The sequence below is a fragment of the Brassica napus genome, chromosome C6 (assembly GCF_020379485.1).
Source record: "Brassica napus cultivar Da-Ae chromosome C6, Da-Ae, whole genome shotgun sequence".
NCBI classification, from domain to species: Eukaryota; Viridiplantae; Streptophyta; class Magnoliopsida; order Brassicales; family Brassicaceae; genus Brassica; species Brassica napus.
The window spans coordinates 22,911,404-22,933,857 of NC_063449.1; the positions used below are offsets into that span (position 1 = coordinate 22,911,404).

The 22,454-nt window shown below is 38.1% G+C and overlaps 1 protein-coding gene across 1 annotated transcript; it reads right to left on the bottom strand.

The window, feature by feature from the left end:
• Window positions 1-14,122: 14,122 nt before the first annotated feature.
• On the bottom strand, window positions 14,123-14,626 carry LOC106369911 (protein FAM133-like). Its single transcript, XM_013810001.1, has one exon. The coding sequence runs from the start codon at window positions 14,624-14,626 to the stop codon at window positions 14,123-14,125; it is 504 nt and encodes a 167-aa protein (XP_013665455.1).
• Between the last annotated feature and the right edge of the window lie 7,828 nt (window positions 14,627-22,454).

A 22,454-nucleotide genomic window follows, 5' to 3' on the forward strand; every position in this document is an offset into this window, starting at 1 on the left:
AGAGCATAGAGGTGCCATCCTAGAGCAGGGGAACTCAAAGCTCCGGTTTAAATGTGGCGCAGCGTATCAACGGTAACTCAGCTCAAATCTAAAGATTTAGATTAAACCTTTAGAGACCTGACTTCTTGAATCGAAGAATTGAATCAAATTCGATGCAAGGCTCTCGGATTGATGAATTTAATCGAATCAACACAAGGCTTAAGAGAAATCTTTTGATTTATAACTTTTCAAAAACTATCATATAAAAGCCAAAGCATCACGACTTATATAAGTCTTAAGGGTCGGTTATAAACTCCTAACCCTTCCTAAAACAAGAAATCTAATAACTTAAAAGGAAACATGACTTAAACAAGAAAAAGGAAACTAGGAAACTTTACGAAAAGCTGACATAGTTTGATAACGTGGCGGTGAAGGTACTATGATGCTGCATCAGGTCCCCCGGGGTTAGGAAGATTTGACCCCGAATCGTGAACCGTATCTGGAGGAATGTAACGAGACAAATAACGGACATTGAACACGTCAGAAGTGTTGATATGAGCAGGGAGATGAAGACGATAAGCATTATCGTTGATACGTTCAAGAACTTGAAGGGGACCTATCTTCTTGGCTTTCAATTTGTTATAGTCACGTGCTGGCATCGATCCTATCCTTTGTAAAAAATGCCAACACAAGATCGCCTACTTCGAACACAAGGCGTCGACGATGGAGGTCAGTTGTATTCTTATAACGGTCGGCCGAAGACTGCAAGTTAGTCACAACGCGATCGTGAACTTGATGAATGGTGTCGATGAAATCAGCTGCAACACCATGATGTCTTGTGAGATCGGGCAAGGTGGTGAGGTCAAGAGGTCCGCGAGGAACCATTCCATAAATGACCTGAAAAGGACTGTACCCCGAACTTCTGTTCAACGCATGGTTTATGTGCGAACTCGGCTTGAGGGAGCTTAGAGTCCCATGATTTGATGGAGTCTCCGACAAGGCAACGAAGTAGATTGCCTAAAGAACGATTTGTAACTTCGGTCTGGCCGTTCGTTTGAGGATGATAAGCGGAACTCATATCGAGACTAGTCCCTAATATCTTCCAAAGAGAACACCAAAAGTGTCCTAAGAAACGAGAATCGCTATCAAAGACAATGGATGTAGGTAAACCATGCAACCTATAGATTCGCGAAAGAATAAAGTGGCCACTTGAACAGCGTCGGTGGTTTTCTTGCAGGGGATAAAGTGAACCATCTAGGAAAAATGATCCACAACAACAAATATTGAGTCAAAGCCTTTCTGAGTACGAGGAAGACCCATGACGAAATCCATGCTGATGTCGGTCCATGGCTGAGTAAGGATATGCAACGGTAGGTAGAGACCGGCTTTTGTTGCATGACCTTTGGGCTGTTGACACACAACACAACGTTCAACAAAGCGTTCAACATCTCAGCGCAAAGTTGGCCAAAAATAAGAACAAGAAACAAGATGTAACGTCTGATCACGACCAATGTGACCCTCATTATGCATTTCAGAGATGAGCTGGAGACGCAGACTACAGGCTGGAACACAAAGGCGATCACCCCGAAAGAGAAACCCATCGTGGAGCACAAAGTCTTGAGAAAGACCAGACTGAACTTCTGTGAGAACGTTCCCAAAGAACGCATCGGACTGGTATAAGTCGGCAAATGACGCGAAACCAGGAACACTCACTTGGAAAACGGCGAGGAGACTACGACGCCGGCTTAAAGCATCAGCAACGCGATTGGAGACGCCGGATGTATGCTTGATAACAAATGTGAACCGCTGTAGATAAGCTACCCACGCCGCATGTCGGGAAGACACTTTGTCCTGACTGCTAAGATGCTTAAGAGCATCATGATCAGTAAAAAGTACAAACTCCTTGTGAAAAAAGGTAGTGTCTCCAGTGCTTGATGGCTTGAACAACAGCGTAGAACTCAACGTCATATGTACTGTAACGCGACCGTGCGCCACCCAACTTCTTGCTAAAGAATGCAATGGGTCGATTTCTTTGGCTAAGGACGGTACCTATGCCAGATTTAGAGGCGTCACAATGTAACTCGGAGACTTAAGAAAAATCCGGTAAATCTAAGATAGGAGTCGAGCTAAGCTTGTGTTTGATGATGTCAAAGGCGCGGGACGCCTCGTCGGTCCAGACAAATGAACCCTCACGGCAAAAACAGTCAGTAAGTGGTGCCATGAGACTACTAAATTGCGGTACAAAACGACGGTAGAAAGATGCTAAGCCATGAAAGCTTCTGGCCTCAGACAGTGTTGTAGGTCGCGGCCAAGACCAGATAGCTTCGACTTTGCCCGGATCAACAGACAAACCATCAGCAAAAATAATGTAGCCAAGAAAGTACACTTTGATTGATCCAAACTCACATTTTTTTGTGTTCGAATAGCTGGTCACGTCGTAAAACCAAGAGAACTTCTCGGAGATGAACCAGATGTTCGGCCATGGTCATACTAAAGATGAGAATATCGTCAAAGTATACTACCACGAATTTGCCAATGAACGGACGTAATGACTGATTCATGACGCGTATAAAAGTACTAGGCGCATTAGACAATCCAAAAGGCATGACAAGCCACTCAAAAAGTCCTTCATGAGTTTTAAACGCTGTCTTCCATTCATCACCAGGTCTGATACGAATCTGATGGTAACCGCTCTTGAGATCGAGTTTAGAGAACAAGGTAGCAGTACCAATCTGGTCAAGAAGATCGTCGAGACGTGGAATGGGAAAATGGTAGCGGACTGTGATTTTGTTGATGGCGCGACTATCGACACACATACGCCACGAGCCGTCTTTTTTTGGGATGAGTAAAGCAGGGACAGCACACAGACTTAAGCTTTCACGTAGAAATCCTTTAGCCACGAGTTCTTCGACCTGACGTCGCAGTTCTTCATGTTCGGTTGGACTCATGCGATAGTGGGCTATGTTTGTGAGAACTGCATCTGGAACCAAATCAATACGATGTTGTATGTCGCGTAGAGGTGGAAGTCCGGTTGGTAAATCAGCGGGAAAGACATCGCTGAATTCTTGAAGAAGAGTGGAGAACTCAGATGGAAGTGATGGCGATAAGGACAGTGAATTTGTGTTGAGAATTGCTAACATGAATCCTTCCAGTCGGAATGTCTCTTCAAACTGTTTACACTGAAGGATCAGAACCGGCGCTGCCTTAGAGATTTGAAGTTCTGGTGCTGAAGGTTGAAGAGTAAAGTTACGGTTTTGGAACCGAAAACTATAAGTGTTCTTGAAGCCATCTTGTAGAATTCTGCGGTCAAAGATCAATGGGCATCCTAAAAGGAGATGACAAATATCCATAGGAGCCACATCACACTGGACTTGATCTCTGTACACATCACCCACCGAGAAGGAAATCAACGCACGGCGAGTGATTAACAAATCTGTGTTTGTATCAAGCCAAGCTAACTTGTATGGATAAGGATGAAGCTCTGTTGGAAGATGTAGTTTAGTAACAACCTCCTCTGCGATCGCATTCTCACTACTCCCAGAGTCAATGATAAATTTGCAAACCTTTCCGTCAATCGTACACTTGGAGTGAAAAAGGTTATGGCGTTGTGGATTATCATCAGGAACTCGGGGTGCAAGACAAACACGGCGAAGCATTAAAGCTGTGCCGGTGTCTGCATGAAGAATCTCAGTATCTTCTTGCTCATTTGTGGGCTCTTCATCATAGTTCACTTCAACGTCATTGCCAGATGTATCAAGGAGAAGGCCGCGACGGTTTCGTGTTGGGCAGTTAGACTGGCGATGACCAATTTCAACATAAGAGAAACAACGAAGTGAGTTCGGACGTAGTGGACGATTGTCAAGAACAGAAACGATGGCTGTTTCTGGTTTGACAGGTTCTGCATCGTCTGTTGCTGGTGTTTGAGGTTGAGTCGATCGTGACGGACAGGCGCTAGTCTAGGAGGAGAACGACGTTTTAGTTTGAGATTCAATGGTTAGTGCATGTTGATGGGCTTCAGACAATGTCAACGGATGGAAGAGATTGATTGTGTGTTGAATTTGTTTTCGGAGTCCTGCTGTGAAACGTGCTACTAGTTGTCGTTCGGAGTCTTGCAAATCCACACGATTGAGAAGCAAGAAAAATTCTGTAGAGTACTCAGCCACAGAACGGGTTCCTTGGCGTATGGTATGGAGACGTTGGAACATCATCTGGTCATAGTTATATGGAAGGAACGTCTTCTTGAGTTTCGCCCTGAGTTTATCCCACACTAGAATTTTAGGTTTACCGAGACGAGCTCGAGCTGTCTTTAATTAGGTCCACCATGCTGCGGCATGTCCACGAAAGCGCATGGTTAGAAGAGGAACACATCACTCCAATGGGGCTCTTTTAAACTCGAGAATTTCCTCAACCGTAACTATCCAATCAAGTAGTTCTTCGGCTGATGTATTTCCATGGAACTCTGGTATCTCGGTTTTGAATCATAGTGTCCACTGAGTATCGGCTGCTGCAACTTGAGCATTGTCTTGAGCAATAGCTCGGTTGTTGCGAAGAGGAGCAAAGGGGTTAGCATCAACTGCTGCGACGAACGGGTCTGCTTTGTCGTCTTCATCTTCTTCCTCGTCGTTATCACGTTCAACGTTATCGCGAGCTAGGGGTGGTGGTGGTCGTTGAACATTAAGGGCTTGGGGGCGGTGGTGATTGTGGCCATCTGGGCTTGAAGCTCAGCAATGGCGTCGCGGGTAATTTCTGCCTCGGTACGTAACGGTGCTCTACGAGTTCGAGCCATCAGATATGATTAACAAGGAACGTAGCAAAGCTCTGATACCAACCTGGCGCAGCGTATCAACGGTAACTCAGCTCAAATCTAAAGATTTAGGTTAAACCTTTAGAGACCTGACTTCTTGAATCGAAGAATTGAATCAAATTCGATGCAAGGCTTTCGGATTAATGAATTTAATCGAATCAACACAACGCTTAAGAGAAATCTCTTGATTAATAACTTTTCAAAAACTATCATATAAAAGCCAAAGCATCACCACTTATATAAGTCTTAAGGGTCGGTTATAAACTCCTAACCCTTCCTAAAACAAGAAATCTAATAACTTAAAAGGAAACATGACTTAAACAAGAAAAAGGAAACTTTAAGAAAAGCCGACATAGTTTGATAATGTGGCGGTGAAGGTACTATGATGCTGCATCAAAATTTCAAATAGATGGATTGAGACGAATGGATGAGTCTTCATTCTACTGGAAGATGCAGAGGTGATTCTGCAGGGACAGAAGTGTTGTCCACGTTGGTAGACACCAGTTAACATAAAACGGAGGAACTTATTTGGGAAATAAAAGAAGTATGCAGCAGAGGTTATCATCAGGTCATGTTTGAATTAGATTGCCAACAAGTGCTCAACATCATTAACAAGGAAGAAGATTGGCTGGTGTTAGCACTTGAACTGGATGATATCAAAGCTAATAGTGTTGATTTTTCATGATATTGTTTTCTCTTATCTCCTTCAATCTCGAAGCCTCCGTGCAGTCTTAGAAAAAGGGGGACGATCACGTGCTCAATGTTTCTCAAGTGTAGCCTATTCATGGAAATCCGTAAATATTCCATTCCAAAAATAAATAAAAATTGGTTTTTTTTGGAAATTGGAATTATTAGTCCAAAAGAGGCAAGTTCATGCAGCATGCCTCAATGAATAAAAGTGATTTATTAATGAAAGTTTGGTTGATGACAAAAAAAAATCGAATTCAATGTTTTTAAAACCGGACTGACCCGATGGTTGAACTAGATTACACCATGAACTGGTTACATAGTCAGATTAGATCTAATAATTGGTTCACGTAGTCGAATTGGATCTCACAGTTATTAAACTGATAAAAACTATTAAAACTATCAAAAATATATAAAACATCCATATATTTATATTTATAATATTTTATGTTTTAAATTCATTTATATTTTAATTATCTATCATATTTACTAATATTACTTTTAAATGTATACACAAAAATATATTAAATCAGATTATTGAACCAGGTTTGCCCCGGTCGAACCATATTGAACCGTGACCCATAAATTATCCGGTTCAGCTTCCGGTCTGGTTTTGAAAACACTGGTATTATTCTAATCTCAATATTTTTGTTTTGGTATATTTAGTAAATCGGTTATATAATATAGCTTATGGTCGGTCTTGGCATGATTAATGACAAAACCTAATTGAATCAAGTCGCCGACAAAAATAATGAATAAAGAACAAATTCATGGACCAACTTGGTCGATAACACATGAATATATATATGGTCTATCAACATACTCTATAAAATTGGATGGTAGACACTTTACAGTTTCTTAAATGCGAGATTATTCTATCTTTTGTTTTCTTTCAGTTGGTTATATAGATGTCCGGTTTCAATCTCTTGTGGATGAGAATTTTCGTGAGTCTCAAGAGTAAATTCCTTAGGAGGTTGAATACGTTAATTATGACGAAGATTAATAAACAGATAACTGTAATCAACAGAAACAGCGGTGGGTTATGTAAAGAAAACGGGATCACCGATCATGCGATGGTAGAGATTCCATTATCATAATATTAGAGCATCATTACCAGTAAAACCTGTGTGAGTCTCTCAAGAAAATCAAAACATTAATAATATTTGTTTTGTTTAATGAACTTTTTGCAAATATGACTCGAAACATTAATATTTGGTTTGTCTTCCGGTAGACGAGGAAGTCTTTCAGAATTTTATACCAATTCTGATCAAACCTTGGTTATTACAGAAGACTTATGTGTAAGTCGTATGCCAGAAGACTTACATGGAAGTACAGATAAAATAAAATATTTAAGTTTTATTTTTTAATTGCAAAAGTAACATGAAACGATTTAAATAGAAGTCTTCTAGAAAAAAAATATATTTAAATTTTATTTTTCTGTTGGACGACTTCTGTGTTAGTCGTCTAGGAAAAATCAAATTTCTGACACAATCCGGTCAAATGCAAAACTAACATGTTTATCATAGACGACTACCATGTTAGTAGTCTAGGAAAAGTCAAATTTCTGACACATAAAGTCAATTGCAAAACTAACCTATGCATTGACCAAAAAACTTCCGTGGAAGTCGTCTACGTCAACGTTTAATAAAATTTCATTTTCTTGTTAATTCATGAATATTATTCAATATTGGGACTCCTGAATGAAATTCATAACTTAATTGGTGATAATTATGAGGTTAACAACATTCATGTTTATTATTTTTTCTAACTAATGAGAGAAGACTTTTCCATAAGTCTTTTATGTTAGTTTTTGTTAAACTTGTATTTTCAACTTTAAGATATATATATTTTTTAACTTTCAAAAGTGTTAAGTAACTTCAAGAATATCAAGTCATATGGTTTAATGTGTCTTCTTAGATCATAAGATATATTTTTTAACTTTCACGAAATTTGAAATTTTAATTTTCACTTAGAATTCGAGTTTTCCGCTTAAATTTTAATGTCTCTCTTTAATTTCCCCCTTATATTTAAAATTCTCGCTTGAAATTTAAGTCTTCAGAAAAATCTGCCGAGAAGAAGTCTTCTAGAAGACTTCCTAGAAGACTTCTAGTGAAACTGTTATAGGTTTGAACTAATGTAATATTTGATCTTTTGTGAATTTGACTAAGTTTTCTTGATAAGTTTTCTCTTTTAGTTGTAGTAAATTTGACTAATTTTTTGTATTATTGTGTTTTGTTATTGAAGTTAGTGATCAATAATGTCAAGTATTTTTTTTGGCAAGATAATATTGTAGATATTAACATATTTACCAAATTTTTTTATTTATATCTATTCAAATTTACAAAAGAATTCATAATTAAAAGAGTTCACATAGAAATTACAAACAGACCATAAATAAAACTATTATAGCTCATTACTCCACAAAGATAAGCTTAGACTCCACTTGACATGGGAGAAGACTTCCAGAAAAAGTCTTCTAGTGCATTAAATGTTAGAAGACTTTCGAGAAGACTTCCCTGAAAGTCTTCCAAGTCTCTCAGATCTAAAAAACATGCATATCAAAAAGCATTCAAATGGCTTCAAAATATAGAATAACTTCAAAAATAAGGTAAGAGCTTAAAACAACCAAAAGAATTTTCAAAAAGTAAGAGCTTTAAGCAACAAGATGTTACCAAATAAGAAAATTTAATTTATAGATCTACTTTTAAGGAGTGGAAGATGAGAACCATGTAATGAAAAACCTACAAAACAAGATGAATTAGTGAGAATAACATGATACAAAAAATGATAAATTGATATAAAGTTTGGTGTTTGCAAAAATTGATAAATTGTGAAAAATATAAGAGTTTTAAGCAATCAGAGGTTTACCAAATGAAGAAAAATCAGACATATAAACTTACAAAAACACTCCGCTCTGAAATGAAAAAGGAAACATGGGAGAAGACTCTGCCAGAAGTCTTCTAGCGCATTAAATCTTAGAAGACTTCCGAGCAGACTTCAAATGGCTTCAAAACATAGAAAAACTTCAAAAATAAAATAAATCAGTGAGAAAATATGAAATAACTATAATTGATATAAAATTTGATGTTTTTAAGTTTAAGAAGATTAGAGAGAGGTTGCAGAGTTTAAGAATGAGAAACATTGCATTTTTGTTGCATCCATTTGAGAGAAAGAGAGAGAATGTGTAAATTTTCTCTATAAAGGGAGACAAATATTCCAATAAAGTTAAATTTTTTCAATTCAGAAGACTTTCAAGTAAGTCTTTTAGAAACTAAAATACTTTGCGGGAAACTCAAAAATATTTTAGCGGGAATGAGTAGACTTTTAGAGAAGTCTTCTAACTAATAAAATACTAATCACCAGAAAGACTTCCTGAAAGTTGTCTAGACCCTAAATATAAATCATAAACTTAAATAACTAATTAAATAGAAACAAACAGTTTATTAAACTTAAAAAGTGTTTAATATACACAAAGCTAAACATTTATGTCAAAATTTAATTTTTCAAAAAAATGTTAAGTTTTCAAAATCTAACCCTAAGAATGAATACAATACTACAACATATGTTGTCAACCCCTAAACCAAAGAATATCATGACTCATTACTTTCACTCATCTATGTTGAAAATAATTCAATTTTATTATATTTTCATTTATATCACTTACAACTGTTTATAATTACATGATTTCAATTTTTTCCCTATCAAAATATTTGTTACAAAATTTATAAATTACTTTTAAGATCTACTATATGAGAAGACTTACAGAACCCTAGAGGACTTAGAAAATCTCAGAAGACTTTACGGGGTTATATTCATAAAAAGGAATTATGGTTTTTTGTTTGGTCATATGGGGCTATTTGTAATTTCACTAGCCTTTTGGGTTACTTTGCATTTGTTTCAAGTTTGAGATACTTTTAGGGTTAAAATCAAATTTTGAGTCATATTTGGTAAATTCTTCTTGTTTAATTACTTATCTATCTTATTAAAATTGAAGTAAAAATAGAACTAACTTTATTTTCAACAGATTTACTACATATTTTCTTTCTTAATTTTCACTCATCTTAACTAATTTATTAATTTTAATTTTCTAAATAATTTAACAGCGTTCATTATAAAAGTACAAAATATAATTTATCTATTTTTGGTGTTTTGGTATATTTTTAACATTCTCTTTTCACACTTCTAAAATATTTCATTAATTGTTTTTACCCTAATAATTTGATATCATTTATTTTACATGTTAACCATAATATTTACATGTTTGAATGAATTTTCTTCATACACAACAATAATTCAAATCAGTTAACAAAAAACTTTTTATTTGTTTACATAATCAGTTAGATATGAGTATTCATATATCCGTTCGGATACGGATATGTTCTTTCAAGTATCAATTTTTTTGGATTTTGAAATTAGGCTCCGTTCGGGTGTTATAAATTTTTAAGTGGTATCTGAGTCGAGTTAGTTCTTTCAAGATTCGGATGGATTCGATTTTGATGTGTAATGTGTTTTTTTTTTTTGAACACCTGATGTGTAATGTGTAAAAATCTAAAAATGAACAAAAAATTTATGTATTTATAAATATCATTAATTCTTTTTTTTAAATAACATCCACGTGGACACGCAAATCAATCTCTAACAAATTTTGAAAACTATTGAATCATTCTTTCACTTTTATATCAGAGAGATTTAAACTTCGGATTTGCCCAAAAAAAAAATATCAGAGAGATTTCAACTTCGGATTTTTATTTAGAAGCAATTAAATCATATCAACCATAATGAGAATCTTTTAACAACTTTCAGTCTTTCATTAATCATTACGATTAGAATTTATTTTCATTCCTTTTTACATTGAGTTGATTACTCTTTAGGACACATTTTGAGTTTCTCTTACACTTATAGACACATTCCACTTGTGACACACTTTTTTTGTGGGGTCCATTAGATATTTGGACAACTATACCCTCAAGGGAAGGAGAAAGTTAGTTTTTTTTATTATTTTTCTTATTGTGCTTCATGATTTCATTTGCTTTTATCTCAAAATCTAAAATATATTAAATAAAAATAATTGTCATAATAAACTATATTTAAAATTATCTATCTTTTAAGTTCTATTTTCATATATGTATGGTAACTTGTAAACAAAATTAATTGTGGACGTGGATTCCAAAGCGTGGATAGTAGAGATATACACTAGTTGTGGACATGAACACCTTAACTCAGAGGTCATTGCTTATACCTTTAAGAGATTGTTCTTCGCTATAGTCTCCGGTAATAAGAAACTTAGATAACCATGTTTCCACCGTTACTCACACCGTCACCGGCACCGCCGATACCATCACCACGATCGAGATTTGGTTCTAACTCGTTAAAGGTCTCATCTTTCGATCTGACGTACATCGATCTGCTAGAGACTTCCTCGTGACCACATCCAATACAACGCAACTAGCTCTCGATCTTCGATAAGACAGCTCGATCAGAGATGTCTTATCCATTGGAGCTCGATCAGAGTTGTCTTATCAGAGATCGAGAGCTAACTAGTTGTGTTGGATTGGATGTGGTCACATGGTAAATCTTCAGCATCCAAAAATGAGATTTTTAAACCGCTAGATGGTGGTGGTGGCCTCGGTGGTGCCGGTGACGGTGGGAGTAACGGTGGAAACGTGGTTATGTGGGTTTTTCCTTGCCAGAGACTATAGCGAAGAATAAGCTCTTAAAGGTATCAGCCAACAACTTTCGTGGTAAGATGTTCATATCCACAACTAGTATATAACTCTACTATCCACGCTTTGGTGTCCACGTCCACACTTAATTTTGTTTACACGTTAATATATATATATGAAGATGGATCTTAAAAGATAGAGAATTTTATGTATAATTTAATTTGATAATTATTTTTATTTAATACATTTTAGAATCTGAGATAAAAGTAAATGAAAACATAAAGTGGAATAAGAAGAGGAGAGAGATTCATGTGATGAGAAGAAAACAACTTGTATATTAAAAACATAAAGGCAATGAGATAAAGAATAAAGTTTAGGGTCATAAGAGTCTTTTTGACATGAGAAAGTGTGTCTCAAGCACTAAGTGTCCTATAATGTAATTGGAAAGTGAAAAAGTGTCTTTAGGTGTAAAAAACTCTTTTACATTTTGTGTAGAACTAAAAGTATATTCGTATATTCATATTACGGGATGCAGACGATCACATATATGTTAGTTTACTATATAACACACACAAAAACCACACAAAACTGCAAAAAAAAAAAAAAAAAAAAGAGCAACCTAATTAAAAATCAGAATAACTGTAGCATAAAAAGCATTTCACTGAACAATCCACCCACCGATGGGGTCTACTATTCTGATCTACATATATTCAAATGGATATAGTCTTGTGCAGAGGGCGAGCCCGCTTCCATGGCAGAACTTCTGTTTATGCACTTAAGACTTCCGACTGCTCATCCAAGATTCTTCTGACAATAGCAACGCGATGGACATCCTTACGAACTCGAGCCTCGCAAGAGTTCGTACCTTATGTAAATGCAAGAACTGCTTCATAGAGTAAAGCACAGAGTACACCAGAAAAATATCTCTACAAAAATATGTGTTATTACTAGTATTCTTTTAAAACGAACTTACAAGTATCTCTTTAAACAGAACTCGAACAAGATCAAGACCCTTCTTGACTTGCTCCCCTAGCCTTACACGTCCTAAGATCGAATACAAGATCTCTAGAACCATTACCTCTTAGCCCTTAGTGTTATTCACTCGCTTACAAGCTTAGCGAACTCCACTCTTATGCTAAGAATACAATTCTCTCGACGACCCTAATCCACAGGTCGAGTATGACTATATATACAATACAATCAAGTCGGCTATCCACGCCTATCTACCCAATATTCCCTATTTACCCAAATAAGGTAAGTTCCCTAAAACCTCTCCAAGGCTTTTTAGAAAACTTCCATCCTGAGATCTCCCTTCTCCAAGGTGAATCTCTACAAGCTTGTTCCCCAAGATATCTTCGTATCAACTTAGCCTTGATCCGCAATCCATTCTTCAAGTCGCAATCTTCATCTTGACTTGTTCATCCGCACGTACACTTCTCTGTTGCAGACTCTGCTCCCTTCGATGTTGTACTTGCGTCTGTATCAGAACGTCCATCTGATCTTTGCATCTACAATCTCCCCCTTTTAGCTTTGGATGTCTCTCAAGTACCTGCACAGATCCGCTCAAACAACCACACACATTCGAACATATATATCATGAATAATACGTGCATTAAAATTGACATGAAGGTTCAAAACATGCGAGTTCAAGAGTTAGAGATAAACATAAAACCAAAACACCAAAAACCAATAACATTGTTTTATCTCTCACTCCCCCATAATTAAAAAACGAGAAACAAATTAAATTTTTCTCCCCCATAATCTAGTTCCCCTGGTCATCCTACTGTTGCGGATCGTCTGCCTCTTCTTCTCCCCCTGCTTGAGAGCATACATAGTTAAAATTCATAAAGATCAGAGTAAATAAATAACCAGATAGAAGACTTACTTGGGAACAGCATGCTTGCAATCTGTCCCACGACGCTCGTCAGAGTCTGCATCGCAGTTGCAAGTTGTTGAATTGCTTCCGAGGTCGTATCTATCGGTTGCCCTGGAGATGCAACTAATCCGAGGTGAATGATCTGGAACTTTCCAGCAGCCCGCGGAGACTGTCTTGGTGGCACATACCCAGAAGGATCAGTCCTCTCAGATCGAGGAGTGCTTGGAGGTGGTCCAGAAGTAGGTGCTGCAGTTGATGTTGATGCAGATTTCCCTTTCTTCTTGGTCTGCTTCTGAGCCTTCTTCTCAGCCTCTCGTGCTTCCTTTTTATTATTGAGATACTTTTCGCCCTGACGAGGGTCCTTCTTATATGGAATCACAGCCACAAGTTTCTCTCTTGGTCTTCGCTGCACCATGTGCTGCATCTAAAGCACACCATAGATAGTACGAGGAAATATCAACCACCTCGTGTCCTTCTTTTCTCCCTCTTTTTTGAATAACTCCGAGGTTAAGAACTTGATTGTAGACCAACACTCCTATGTCAACACAGACTCCATGAAACATCTTATAGACAAGTTTTGCACGATCAATGGACACGGCATTTTTGTTAGACGAAGGTACCCAAATTGTATGCTGCAAGGACTAGAAGCGCAGCTTTACATAGAGACAGAGAACTTGTCGTGAGGTTCTTCATCTCCCGTGTTCCCTCGGTCAGGAAGTCAGCGAGCTCATCACTATTAACTTCATCCATGGTTTCCTCTACTTCTAGCTCATCTCCCTGAAGTGGTGAAACATCAAAGTATTGATCAATCATAGCTGGAGAAAATTCATACTTTTGCCCTCGTACTGTCACTATGACTTCTGATCCTCTAGTCATCTCACCAGGCAAGGCTGCATAGAATTCCTTCACGATCTCAGAAATGTAACCTCCTAGACCTGTGACAGTCTTCTCCAGTTGCCCTTTCTTGATTATACTCATATAGCCCCATGTGTCTTCCGAGCTCAGATCCACAGAATGTTATGGAATAATCTCTCTAGAGGCAAAACTTGCATACCTTTGCTCTGCGAGCCGTTCTGCACCTGAAGTTGTTTTGGCCTTTCTTTGAGATTTGATTCATGAGGCAGAGGTTTTCCTGGTTGATTTTCTCACAGGATTGCTCTGGGTTGCTGATGATGGAGCTTTCCTCTTTTTCTCTTTCTCCTTAACACTGACTGGTGGTTCCATGTTCTCAGCATCAACTTCCTCAGCTTCTTCTGAGTCAGTGTTCTCTGAGTCATCTTCTTCCTCAGATTCACCTGAGGAGACTTTGATTGCTTTTCCTCGATTCTCTTTGGAGGCCTTAGTTGTATCAGCTCCCTGTGGAATCGTCTCAGAGGTTTCTTTACTCCTTCCCTCCTTCACGTTCTTCTTCTTCCTTGTTAATCTCACTGGTTCTGACTTAGCATCTGACTCAGAATCCAGTTGTTCGGCTGCGGTATGAAGATCTTCGGATAGGGGTTGAGACATCTGACTCTGTTGTGGCGTCGTTTTCTCCTCATCATCAGAGTAGTCTACGAGATTCAATGGTGGTGGATTTGAATATTTACCGGCGGCGGAGGTGCTTTTGTTCATCAACATGATTTCTGGAGAGATAAAGAGAGAGTTTTTCTTTTGAAAGTTTTTTGAGTTTTGAGAGCAAAGAGAGTTATCAGAGAGATAAGTTGGCGTGTAGGGTTTATCAAGGGGTAATCATTTCTTTTTTGGTACATTACCCCATGATCTCCTAGATATTCGCCATATTTCCCACTCTCTCCAAAATGGAAGTTTTTAAATTTCAAAAATTCGAAATCTTCCATTTAGGCTCACACGATCTCTCTTCCCTTTTTCTCTTATGTCGACACGTATTGCCCACTTATGACTTGATCGGACTGAATCTTCACTGTTCCACTGTGACACTCGATGACATAGACTGGTGATATTAACTCAATGACTTTTCCTGACACAACCACTTAGACAAAAAAACATTTAGTACATTAAACACACAACCAATGAGAGAACACGTGTCACACAGAATAATTTTTCAATTTTGAGCATAAAAAGAATTTTTGTTTTACCTTTCCCGTTGGCAACTGTTCGTCGAGTGATCCAGAGGCTGACATAGCTTCTGCTACAGATGCACCCTTCTTCTCTACTAGATCCTCATATGATCATCAGGCTTATTTCATGTCTAGCTTTCGCACAAATATGCCTTTATCATGTCCTGACTCAGTTTTCAACATTTATTCGTCATGAGAGAGCTGGGGTTTGTTACTTCTTTTCTTTTTCTTGTCTTTTTCTTTTTCTTTTTCTCTTTTCTTTTCCAAGAGTTTTCTTGTGCTCCCTTTTTGATGATGGGAGACACATGACATCTTCTTCCCCTTGTTACTTGATTGCTCTCTCGATGCGAAACCTGTACTTTTTGAGATCATGACGGCATATTTGGCAGCTCTTTTCCACTACTCGCTTCTTATGTAAGACAAAACCTGAACTTTGGGTGCCTCTGCATCAGCTCTTCTGTCATCCCCTGTACATTTACACAAACTTGTTACATCTCACAAACCCCAATGGAGTTTCGAAGAGTAACAAAACGGTTAAAAGATCTAAAGGTTTAGTGAAAACATCAGCTAGTTGTAATTCTTTGACAACATGTTCAATCACTACTTGTTGTTCATCGACTAGTTCCCTGATGAAGTGATGTCGAATGTCAATGTGCTTGGTCTTTGAGGGTTGCACCGGATTCTTTGATATGTCGATTGCACTCTTGTTGTCACAGTAGACCAGAAATGATCCAGTATCCATGCTATAGTCAACAGACATTTGCTTCATCCACATCAGCTGTGTGCAGCAACTCCCCATAGCAATGTATTCTGCTTATGAGGTCGACAACGAAACAGAGTTCTGCTTCTTGCTCAACCATGCAACCAGGTTGTTTCCGTGAAAGAAACACCCCCCACTGGTACTCTTTCGATCGTCTACACTTCCAGCCCAATCTGCATCACAGTATCCAACAAGATTTCCATTCGATCCCTTTGAGTAGTAAATCCCAAGGTTAAATGTGCCTTTGACATATCGAATGATTCTCTTAGTTGCCTCCAGATGAGACTTCTTTGGCTTTGCTTGGTACCTAGCACATATACTTAGATCTGGTCGACTAGCCGTCAGATAAAGTAGGCTTCCGATCATCCCTCTATACAGCTTTGTGTCCACTGGTTCACCCTCCTCATCTTTGCAACTTTTATTTGTCGAGCTCATTGGAGTTTTTGCCTCCTTGCAGTGATCCAGTTGAAACCTCTTCAGTAGTGCCTTTGCATAGGTACTTTGCGAGATGAAAACACCTTCCTCTGTCTGCTGTATTTGTAGCCCGAGGAAATATTTCAACTCTCCCACCATGCTCATCTCAAACTCTTTGGTCATGTCTCGAGTGAAACCATCTACAAGTTGTTTAGATGTTCCTCCAAAAATGATGTCGTCAACATAGATCTGAACCACCAGAATCCCTGTTTTATTCTTCAGCACAAACATAGTTTTATCGACACTTCCTCTGATGTAGCCTTTGTCAACCAGAAAGTTTGTCAACCTTTCATACCATGCTCGAGGTGCTTGCTTCAACCCGTATAGAGCTTTGTTGAGTTTGTACACATACTCAGGATTAGTTGCGTCTTCAAAACCCTTTGGCTGATGTACATATACTTCTTCAGACAGTATCCCATTCAGAAATGCACTCTTAACATCCATTTGGTACACTGTGAAGTTCATGATGCATGCCATTCTAATGAACAGTCTGATAGACTGCAATCTAGCCACTGGAGCAAATGTTTCTTCAAAATCAGCTCCCTCGATTTGCGAATACCCCTGAGCTACTAATCTTGCTTTGTTTCTGACCACAATTCCATTCTCATCAATCTTGTTCTTGAAGATCCACTTAGTCCCAACTATGTGACCATCAGATGTCTTCTTCACCATCTCCCATACATCATTTCCGATGAACTGTTCTAGTTCCTCCTGCATGGCTTGAATCCAGAACTCATCCGAAAGTGCTTCGGTGTAGTCTTTTGGTTCAATATTTGAGACAAAGCATGCTGACTGCACCATTTCTCTGAAGTTGATCTTCACACCTCTTGTTCTTCTCCCTTCATTCCCGTTCCCAATGACATCTCTAGATGAGTGATTTTTGTGAATGTTTGGAGTGATCGTCTCCTGAGTCAATTATGAGGGAGTTGTTGTGTCATTCGTTGATTCAGTTGATGGGTTCTTTGATGCATCCGATGGCATAGCTTTCTTCTGTTCCTCATCGTTTTCCCATTCCAGTGCTGTGACATCATCGAACACAACATTTACTGACTCCATGATCATCAGGGACCTCAAGTTGTAGACTCTGAAGGCTGTGTTGTTTGCTACGTATTTTAGGAACATGCCTTCATCGCTTCTTGCATCAAACTTGCCAAGATGCTCTTTGTCGTTCAGGATGTAGCACTTACACCCAAAAACATGAAAGTAACTGAGGTTTGGTGTTTTTCCTTTCCATAGTTCATACGGAGTCTTGATAGTTCCTCTTTTGACATAGACACGATTTATGATGTAGCATGCAGTGCTAATAGCCTCTGCCCAGAACCTCTGCTTCACATTGTTACCATGCATCATAGCTCGCGCCATCTCCTCAAGCGTGCGATTTTTCCTTTCTACTACTCCATTTTGTTGAGGAGTTCTAGGTGCAGCAAATTGTTGAACTATTCCGTGCTGTCCATAGAAATTACTCATGGCTTCATTTTGGAATTCTCCCCCGTGATCACTGCGAATCTGCTTCAGTCGTCTCTTCCTAATTGTAACTTGAAGAGCCCAGATCTTGAAGCTTTCCAGTGTATCAGACTTTTCACGAATGAATCTGACCTATGTAAACCTTGAGTAGTCATCAACCAGAACTAGAACATACCTCTTCCCTGCTATGCTCTCTTTCTGCATAGGACCCATGAGATCCATGTGTACCATTTCAAGCATATCGTTGACTGAATATCTGGAATCATCTTGTGTTAAACTTTGACCTGCTTTCCTTGATTGCACGGTCCGCATACAGTCTTCTCTGTTTCCTCCAGCTGAGGAATGCCTCTGACTGCACCTTTTCTGATGATGTTGGTCATATGCCTCATGTTCATGTGACCAAGTCTTTGATGCCATAGACTTATTTCATCATGTGCAACAAAGCACTGTTGTACACTCTGCCATACATAGCAATTGTTAGCAGATCGTACTCCATAGAGAATGACTCTGTTTTCCTCATTCACAGCTTTGCACTCTCTGCTTGTGAAGTGAACTATCAACCCTTCATCACACAATTGACTGATGCTGATTAGGTTTGATTTTAATCCCTTGACTAAGAACACATCCTTTAGAGGTGGTTTGGTTTCAACAGTCTTTCCCTTGCCTTTGATCGCTCCTTGGCTTCCATCTCCAAATGTGACTCTACCTCCTTTAAATGGCTTTATCTCTATGAGATTCTTGTGTGTTCCTGTCATATGACGAGAGCGACCACAGTCGAAATACCATGGATTTTCATCTTTGGATATCAATGCCACTGCTTCTGATACAAGTGCCATGCTTCATCTCGGACCTCCGTGAATAGATCGTTGAGTTGATTTCACTGTTGTACGTCCTAAATCAGATTTCCTGATCCAGACTTGATTTCGAGAGCCATTCCACTAGTACTTTCCTTGTCTCAACAACTGATTTACTTTTCCCCGAAAGTGATAGCATTTCTTCTTGATGTAACCCGGTTTTCCACAGTAGTAACATCCTCTCTCCTTCTGAATCTTTGATCGTCCCACCTTCTGGAGATTCTTAACTTTCTCAGCACCAGTCTTTGAGGTAGTACCTTCAGTTGTTGTTCTCCCTTTGGAGTTGGAGCTTTACACAAATTTGATGGGTTCTGTATCACTCTTTCCATACCCAGGATTTTATCAAGTTCCTTTGACCCAGTGAGCATTTTGACAGTCTTGTAATGATGTTCTAGCTTGGCATTTAAGTCCGATGATCGAGCCTTCTCGTTTTTCACTTGTTTCTCTAGTAATTCAATTTGAACAACAAGTCGTACATTCTTCTTTTTCAGAACTGAGGTATTTGCCTCCTTTTTTTTCATCATCAAGTTTTTTCCTGAGGTTTATCACCGTGTCTTCCAGCCAGCTTTTCTCCTTTTTGAGACATAGATTCTCCTTACCAATCTGGACTACCATCTGACACAGTTCTTGATAGCTAATTCCATCATCACCATCTGCACTTGACTGGTCATCATTAGTATCAGTTTCTCCTTCCAGAAACTCTGTGATGCCAATGAATGCTGCGAAGTTAGCCAGCTCCTCTTCATCACTGTCTTCTTCTGAGTCTATCTCATCAATTCCGATCATATATTTCTCACGTCTCCTCTTCTGATCGTTGACGCATTCCAGTTGCGTGTGTCCAATTCCTTTGCACTTGTAGTACTTGATTTCTCTCCTTCGAACAGTTGGACAATCAGTTTTGTAATGTCCATACCCCTTGCACTCATGACACTGAACCTCCGCTTTATGATCGTTCTTTTCTGACTCAGATTTCCGTTTCTCACCTTCTGCAGCACGTTGTGATGTACTTCCTCTTCTCTGACCTGATTTGGCTCTACGAAGGACTCTGTCAAACAGCCTAACAAGCGTACTTACTGGATCATTGTCATCTTCTTTGTCATATAAATCTTGTGATACCAGTGCAACTCCCTTTCCTTTCTTTCCTCCGTCAATCTCCATTTCATGTGCTCTCAGCATCCCTACAATTTCATCAAAGCTTATCTCATCTGTATTCAGTGAAACTGACATAGTTGCCTTGTATGCGGTATACTTAGATGGTAGACACCTTAGAAACTTCTTGAACAGCTTCTTATCCTTGTATTTCTTTCCCAATACCAACGATTCCTGAGCTATGCCACTGAGTTGTGAGCTGAATTCTTCAACTGATTCACTTTCTCCCATTTTGATATTCTTAAACTTGGATGCTAGATAATCCAGTTGTGAGCTCTTCACTTTTGACGTTCCTTCGAAGTGATTTTGCAGTATTTCCCACGCTTCCTTGGCGGTCTCAAATCCTTGAATCAGCTCAAAGTGTTTCTTTGTAACACTGGCGTGTATAGCTGAAAGTGCTCTGGAGTTGAACTTCGCCATCTTGAGTTCTGTTTCGGTCCAAAGTTCTTCTTCTTTGTTGGATTCAACACCATTCTCGTCTGTAGCCTTTGGTTCTGACCATCCAGTTGTCACAGATTTCCACGCCATGGCATCAATCCCTCAAATGATAGACCTCATTCGTGACTTCCAAAGTCCATAGTTGGATCCATCCAACATCACCCTTGTGCTTGACACCACCTCATGATAGTTCTCTATTTCTTCCGCAGGATCTCACCTGTTATATAATCGAACGGGTGACTGCTCTGATACCACTTGTAAATGCAAGAACTACCTCACAGAGTAAAGCACAGAGTACACCAGAGAATATCTCTACAAAGATATGTGTTATTACTAGTATTTGTTTAAAGCGAACTTACAAGTATCTTTTTAAACAGAATTCGAACAAGATCAAGACCCTTCTTCACTTGCTCCCCTAGCCTTACACGTCCTAAGATCGAATACAAGATCTCTAGAACCTCTACCTCTTAGCCCTTAGTGTTATTCACTCACTTACAAGCTTAGCGAACTCCACTCTTATGCTAAGAATACAATTCTCTCGACGACCCTAATCCACAGGTCGAGTATGACTATATATACAATTCATCTAAGTCGGCTATCCACGCCTATCTACCCAAATAAGGAAAGTTCCCTAAAACCTCTCCAAGGCCTTTTAGAAAACTTCCATCGTGAGATCTCCCTTCTCCAAGGTGAATCTCTTCAAGCTTGTTCCCCAAGATATCTTCGTATCAACTTAGCCTTGATCTGCAATCCATTCTTCAAGTCGCAATCTTCATCTTGACTTGTTCATTCGCACGTACACTTCTCTGTTGCAGACTCTGCTCCCTTCGCTGCTATACTTGCGTCTGTATCAGAACGTCCATCTGATCTTTGCATCTACACCTTATGTAGAAAAATGCATCATAGTTGCCAAGTCCCTGGGTACTTTCCATAGCCACTTTCAGAATCTTCAAATTGGTCAGACTGTGTTTATCACTGCCATTGTTCATGTTGGTCGTGGCAGCTGCAAGTTCCAAGTACAAATGGATCCAGTCATTGTCTTGAAGCTCCGAATCCTTGAGCTGAAAATAAAAAAGAAGGTAGTATATCACTAATTAATAATTGTTGATTATAATAATCCAATTTTTTAATTAAAAAACAATCAATTTACCAAGTAAAATCGGTTTGTGTCATCTTCAAAAGGGTTCTCTTGCGGCAAATCAGGCACACTGGGATAGTTATCCAAGCATTCTCGATATCACCACCTGTGATGGTCTTCTTGAGCGAGATTTGATTAAATTCATCTTCTTCGAAAAAACTAAAACAAGATTTGATAAATTCATCTTTTTCAAATTGCAGGTCTCTAGTTACTTCTTTGAAATCCTAGATTGAGCTCGATTCTTGTTCTTACCCGCCATCACATAGTAGATAAGTTTTGTAGTTTATTATACCAAAAAATGTTTTAGTTCCTTTGATGTTCATACCCAAGATAAAGTTCTAAATACTATTTTATAATCATTTAGGGTATGAATGGTGACCAAGGAACGACGATGAATAATGCATTCTCTAACATTTCTATAAAAAAATCACTATTCACATGGAATGATTTTTTCTTCTCATTCCCTACCATTTCTTTTTTTTGTAGAGAAATAAAGATCAAAGTTATTCCTTGTTAAATATGGGATGAAACCATTCGTTTTCATTCCTGCAATTTTATTCATCTACATTCATTTCCTATTCGTTCCTCTTTTTTTCAGAATGGTCACTGGCCGGAAACTAATCTAAAATGTGTTTTGTTATTTGGGGAATTGGATGCAATAACCAAAAAAAAAAGGAAAAATTTGGAAAAATATTCTGCAAATAGATTTTATTTTGAAAAATACACTGTGTTTTAATTCTTCTTAAACTAAATTTTTTGTTAAGTTAAATGACTAAATTATCCTAACTAAAAATGTATAATTACATTAAGAATTTAAATTTAATATTTTAAAAAATAATAATTTAAATGATAAATAGTAAGAAAAAAATGAAAACAATCATAGTTGAAGTCTTTAACTTGAAGACACAATCTTTTGTGTGAACCAAAAAAATGTCTTCAAAATCTTTTGTGTGAACCAAAAAAATTCATGTAGTTTGGAACTTACCAAATTTTGATCTAGTGTTATTGTGCTTTATAAGTTTTGAATATTTCCACTCTTTTAAATTTTTTGAACATATTCATGACTAATGCAACAATTTATGGCCTCATGAAT

What these genes read in the sequence shown, in the direction of transcription:
- LOC106369911 (XM_013810001.1), bottom strand. Translation starts at nt 14,626, where the DNA reads ATGTTGATGAACAAAAGCACCTCCGCCGCCGGTAAATATTCAAATCCA.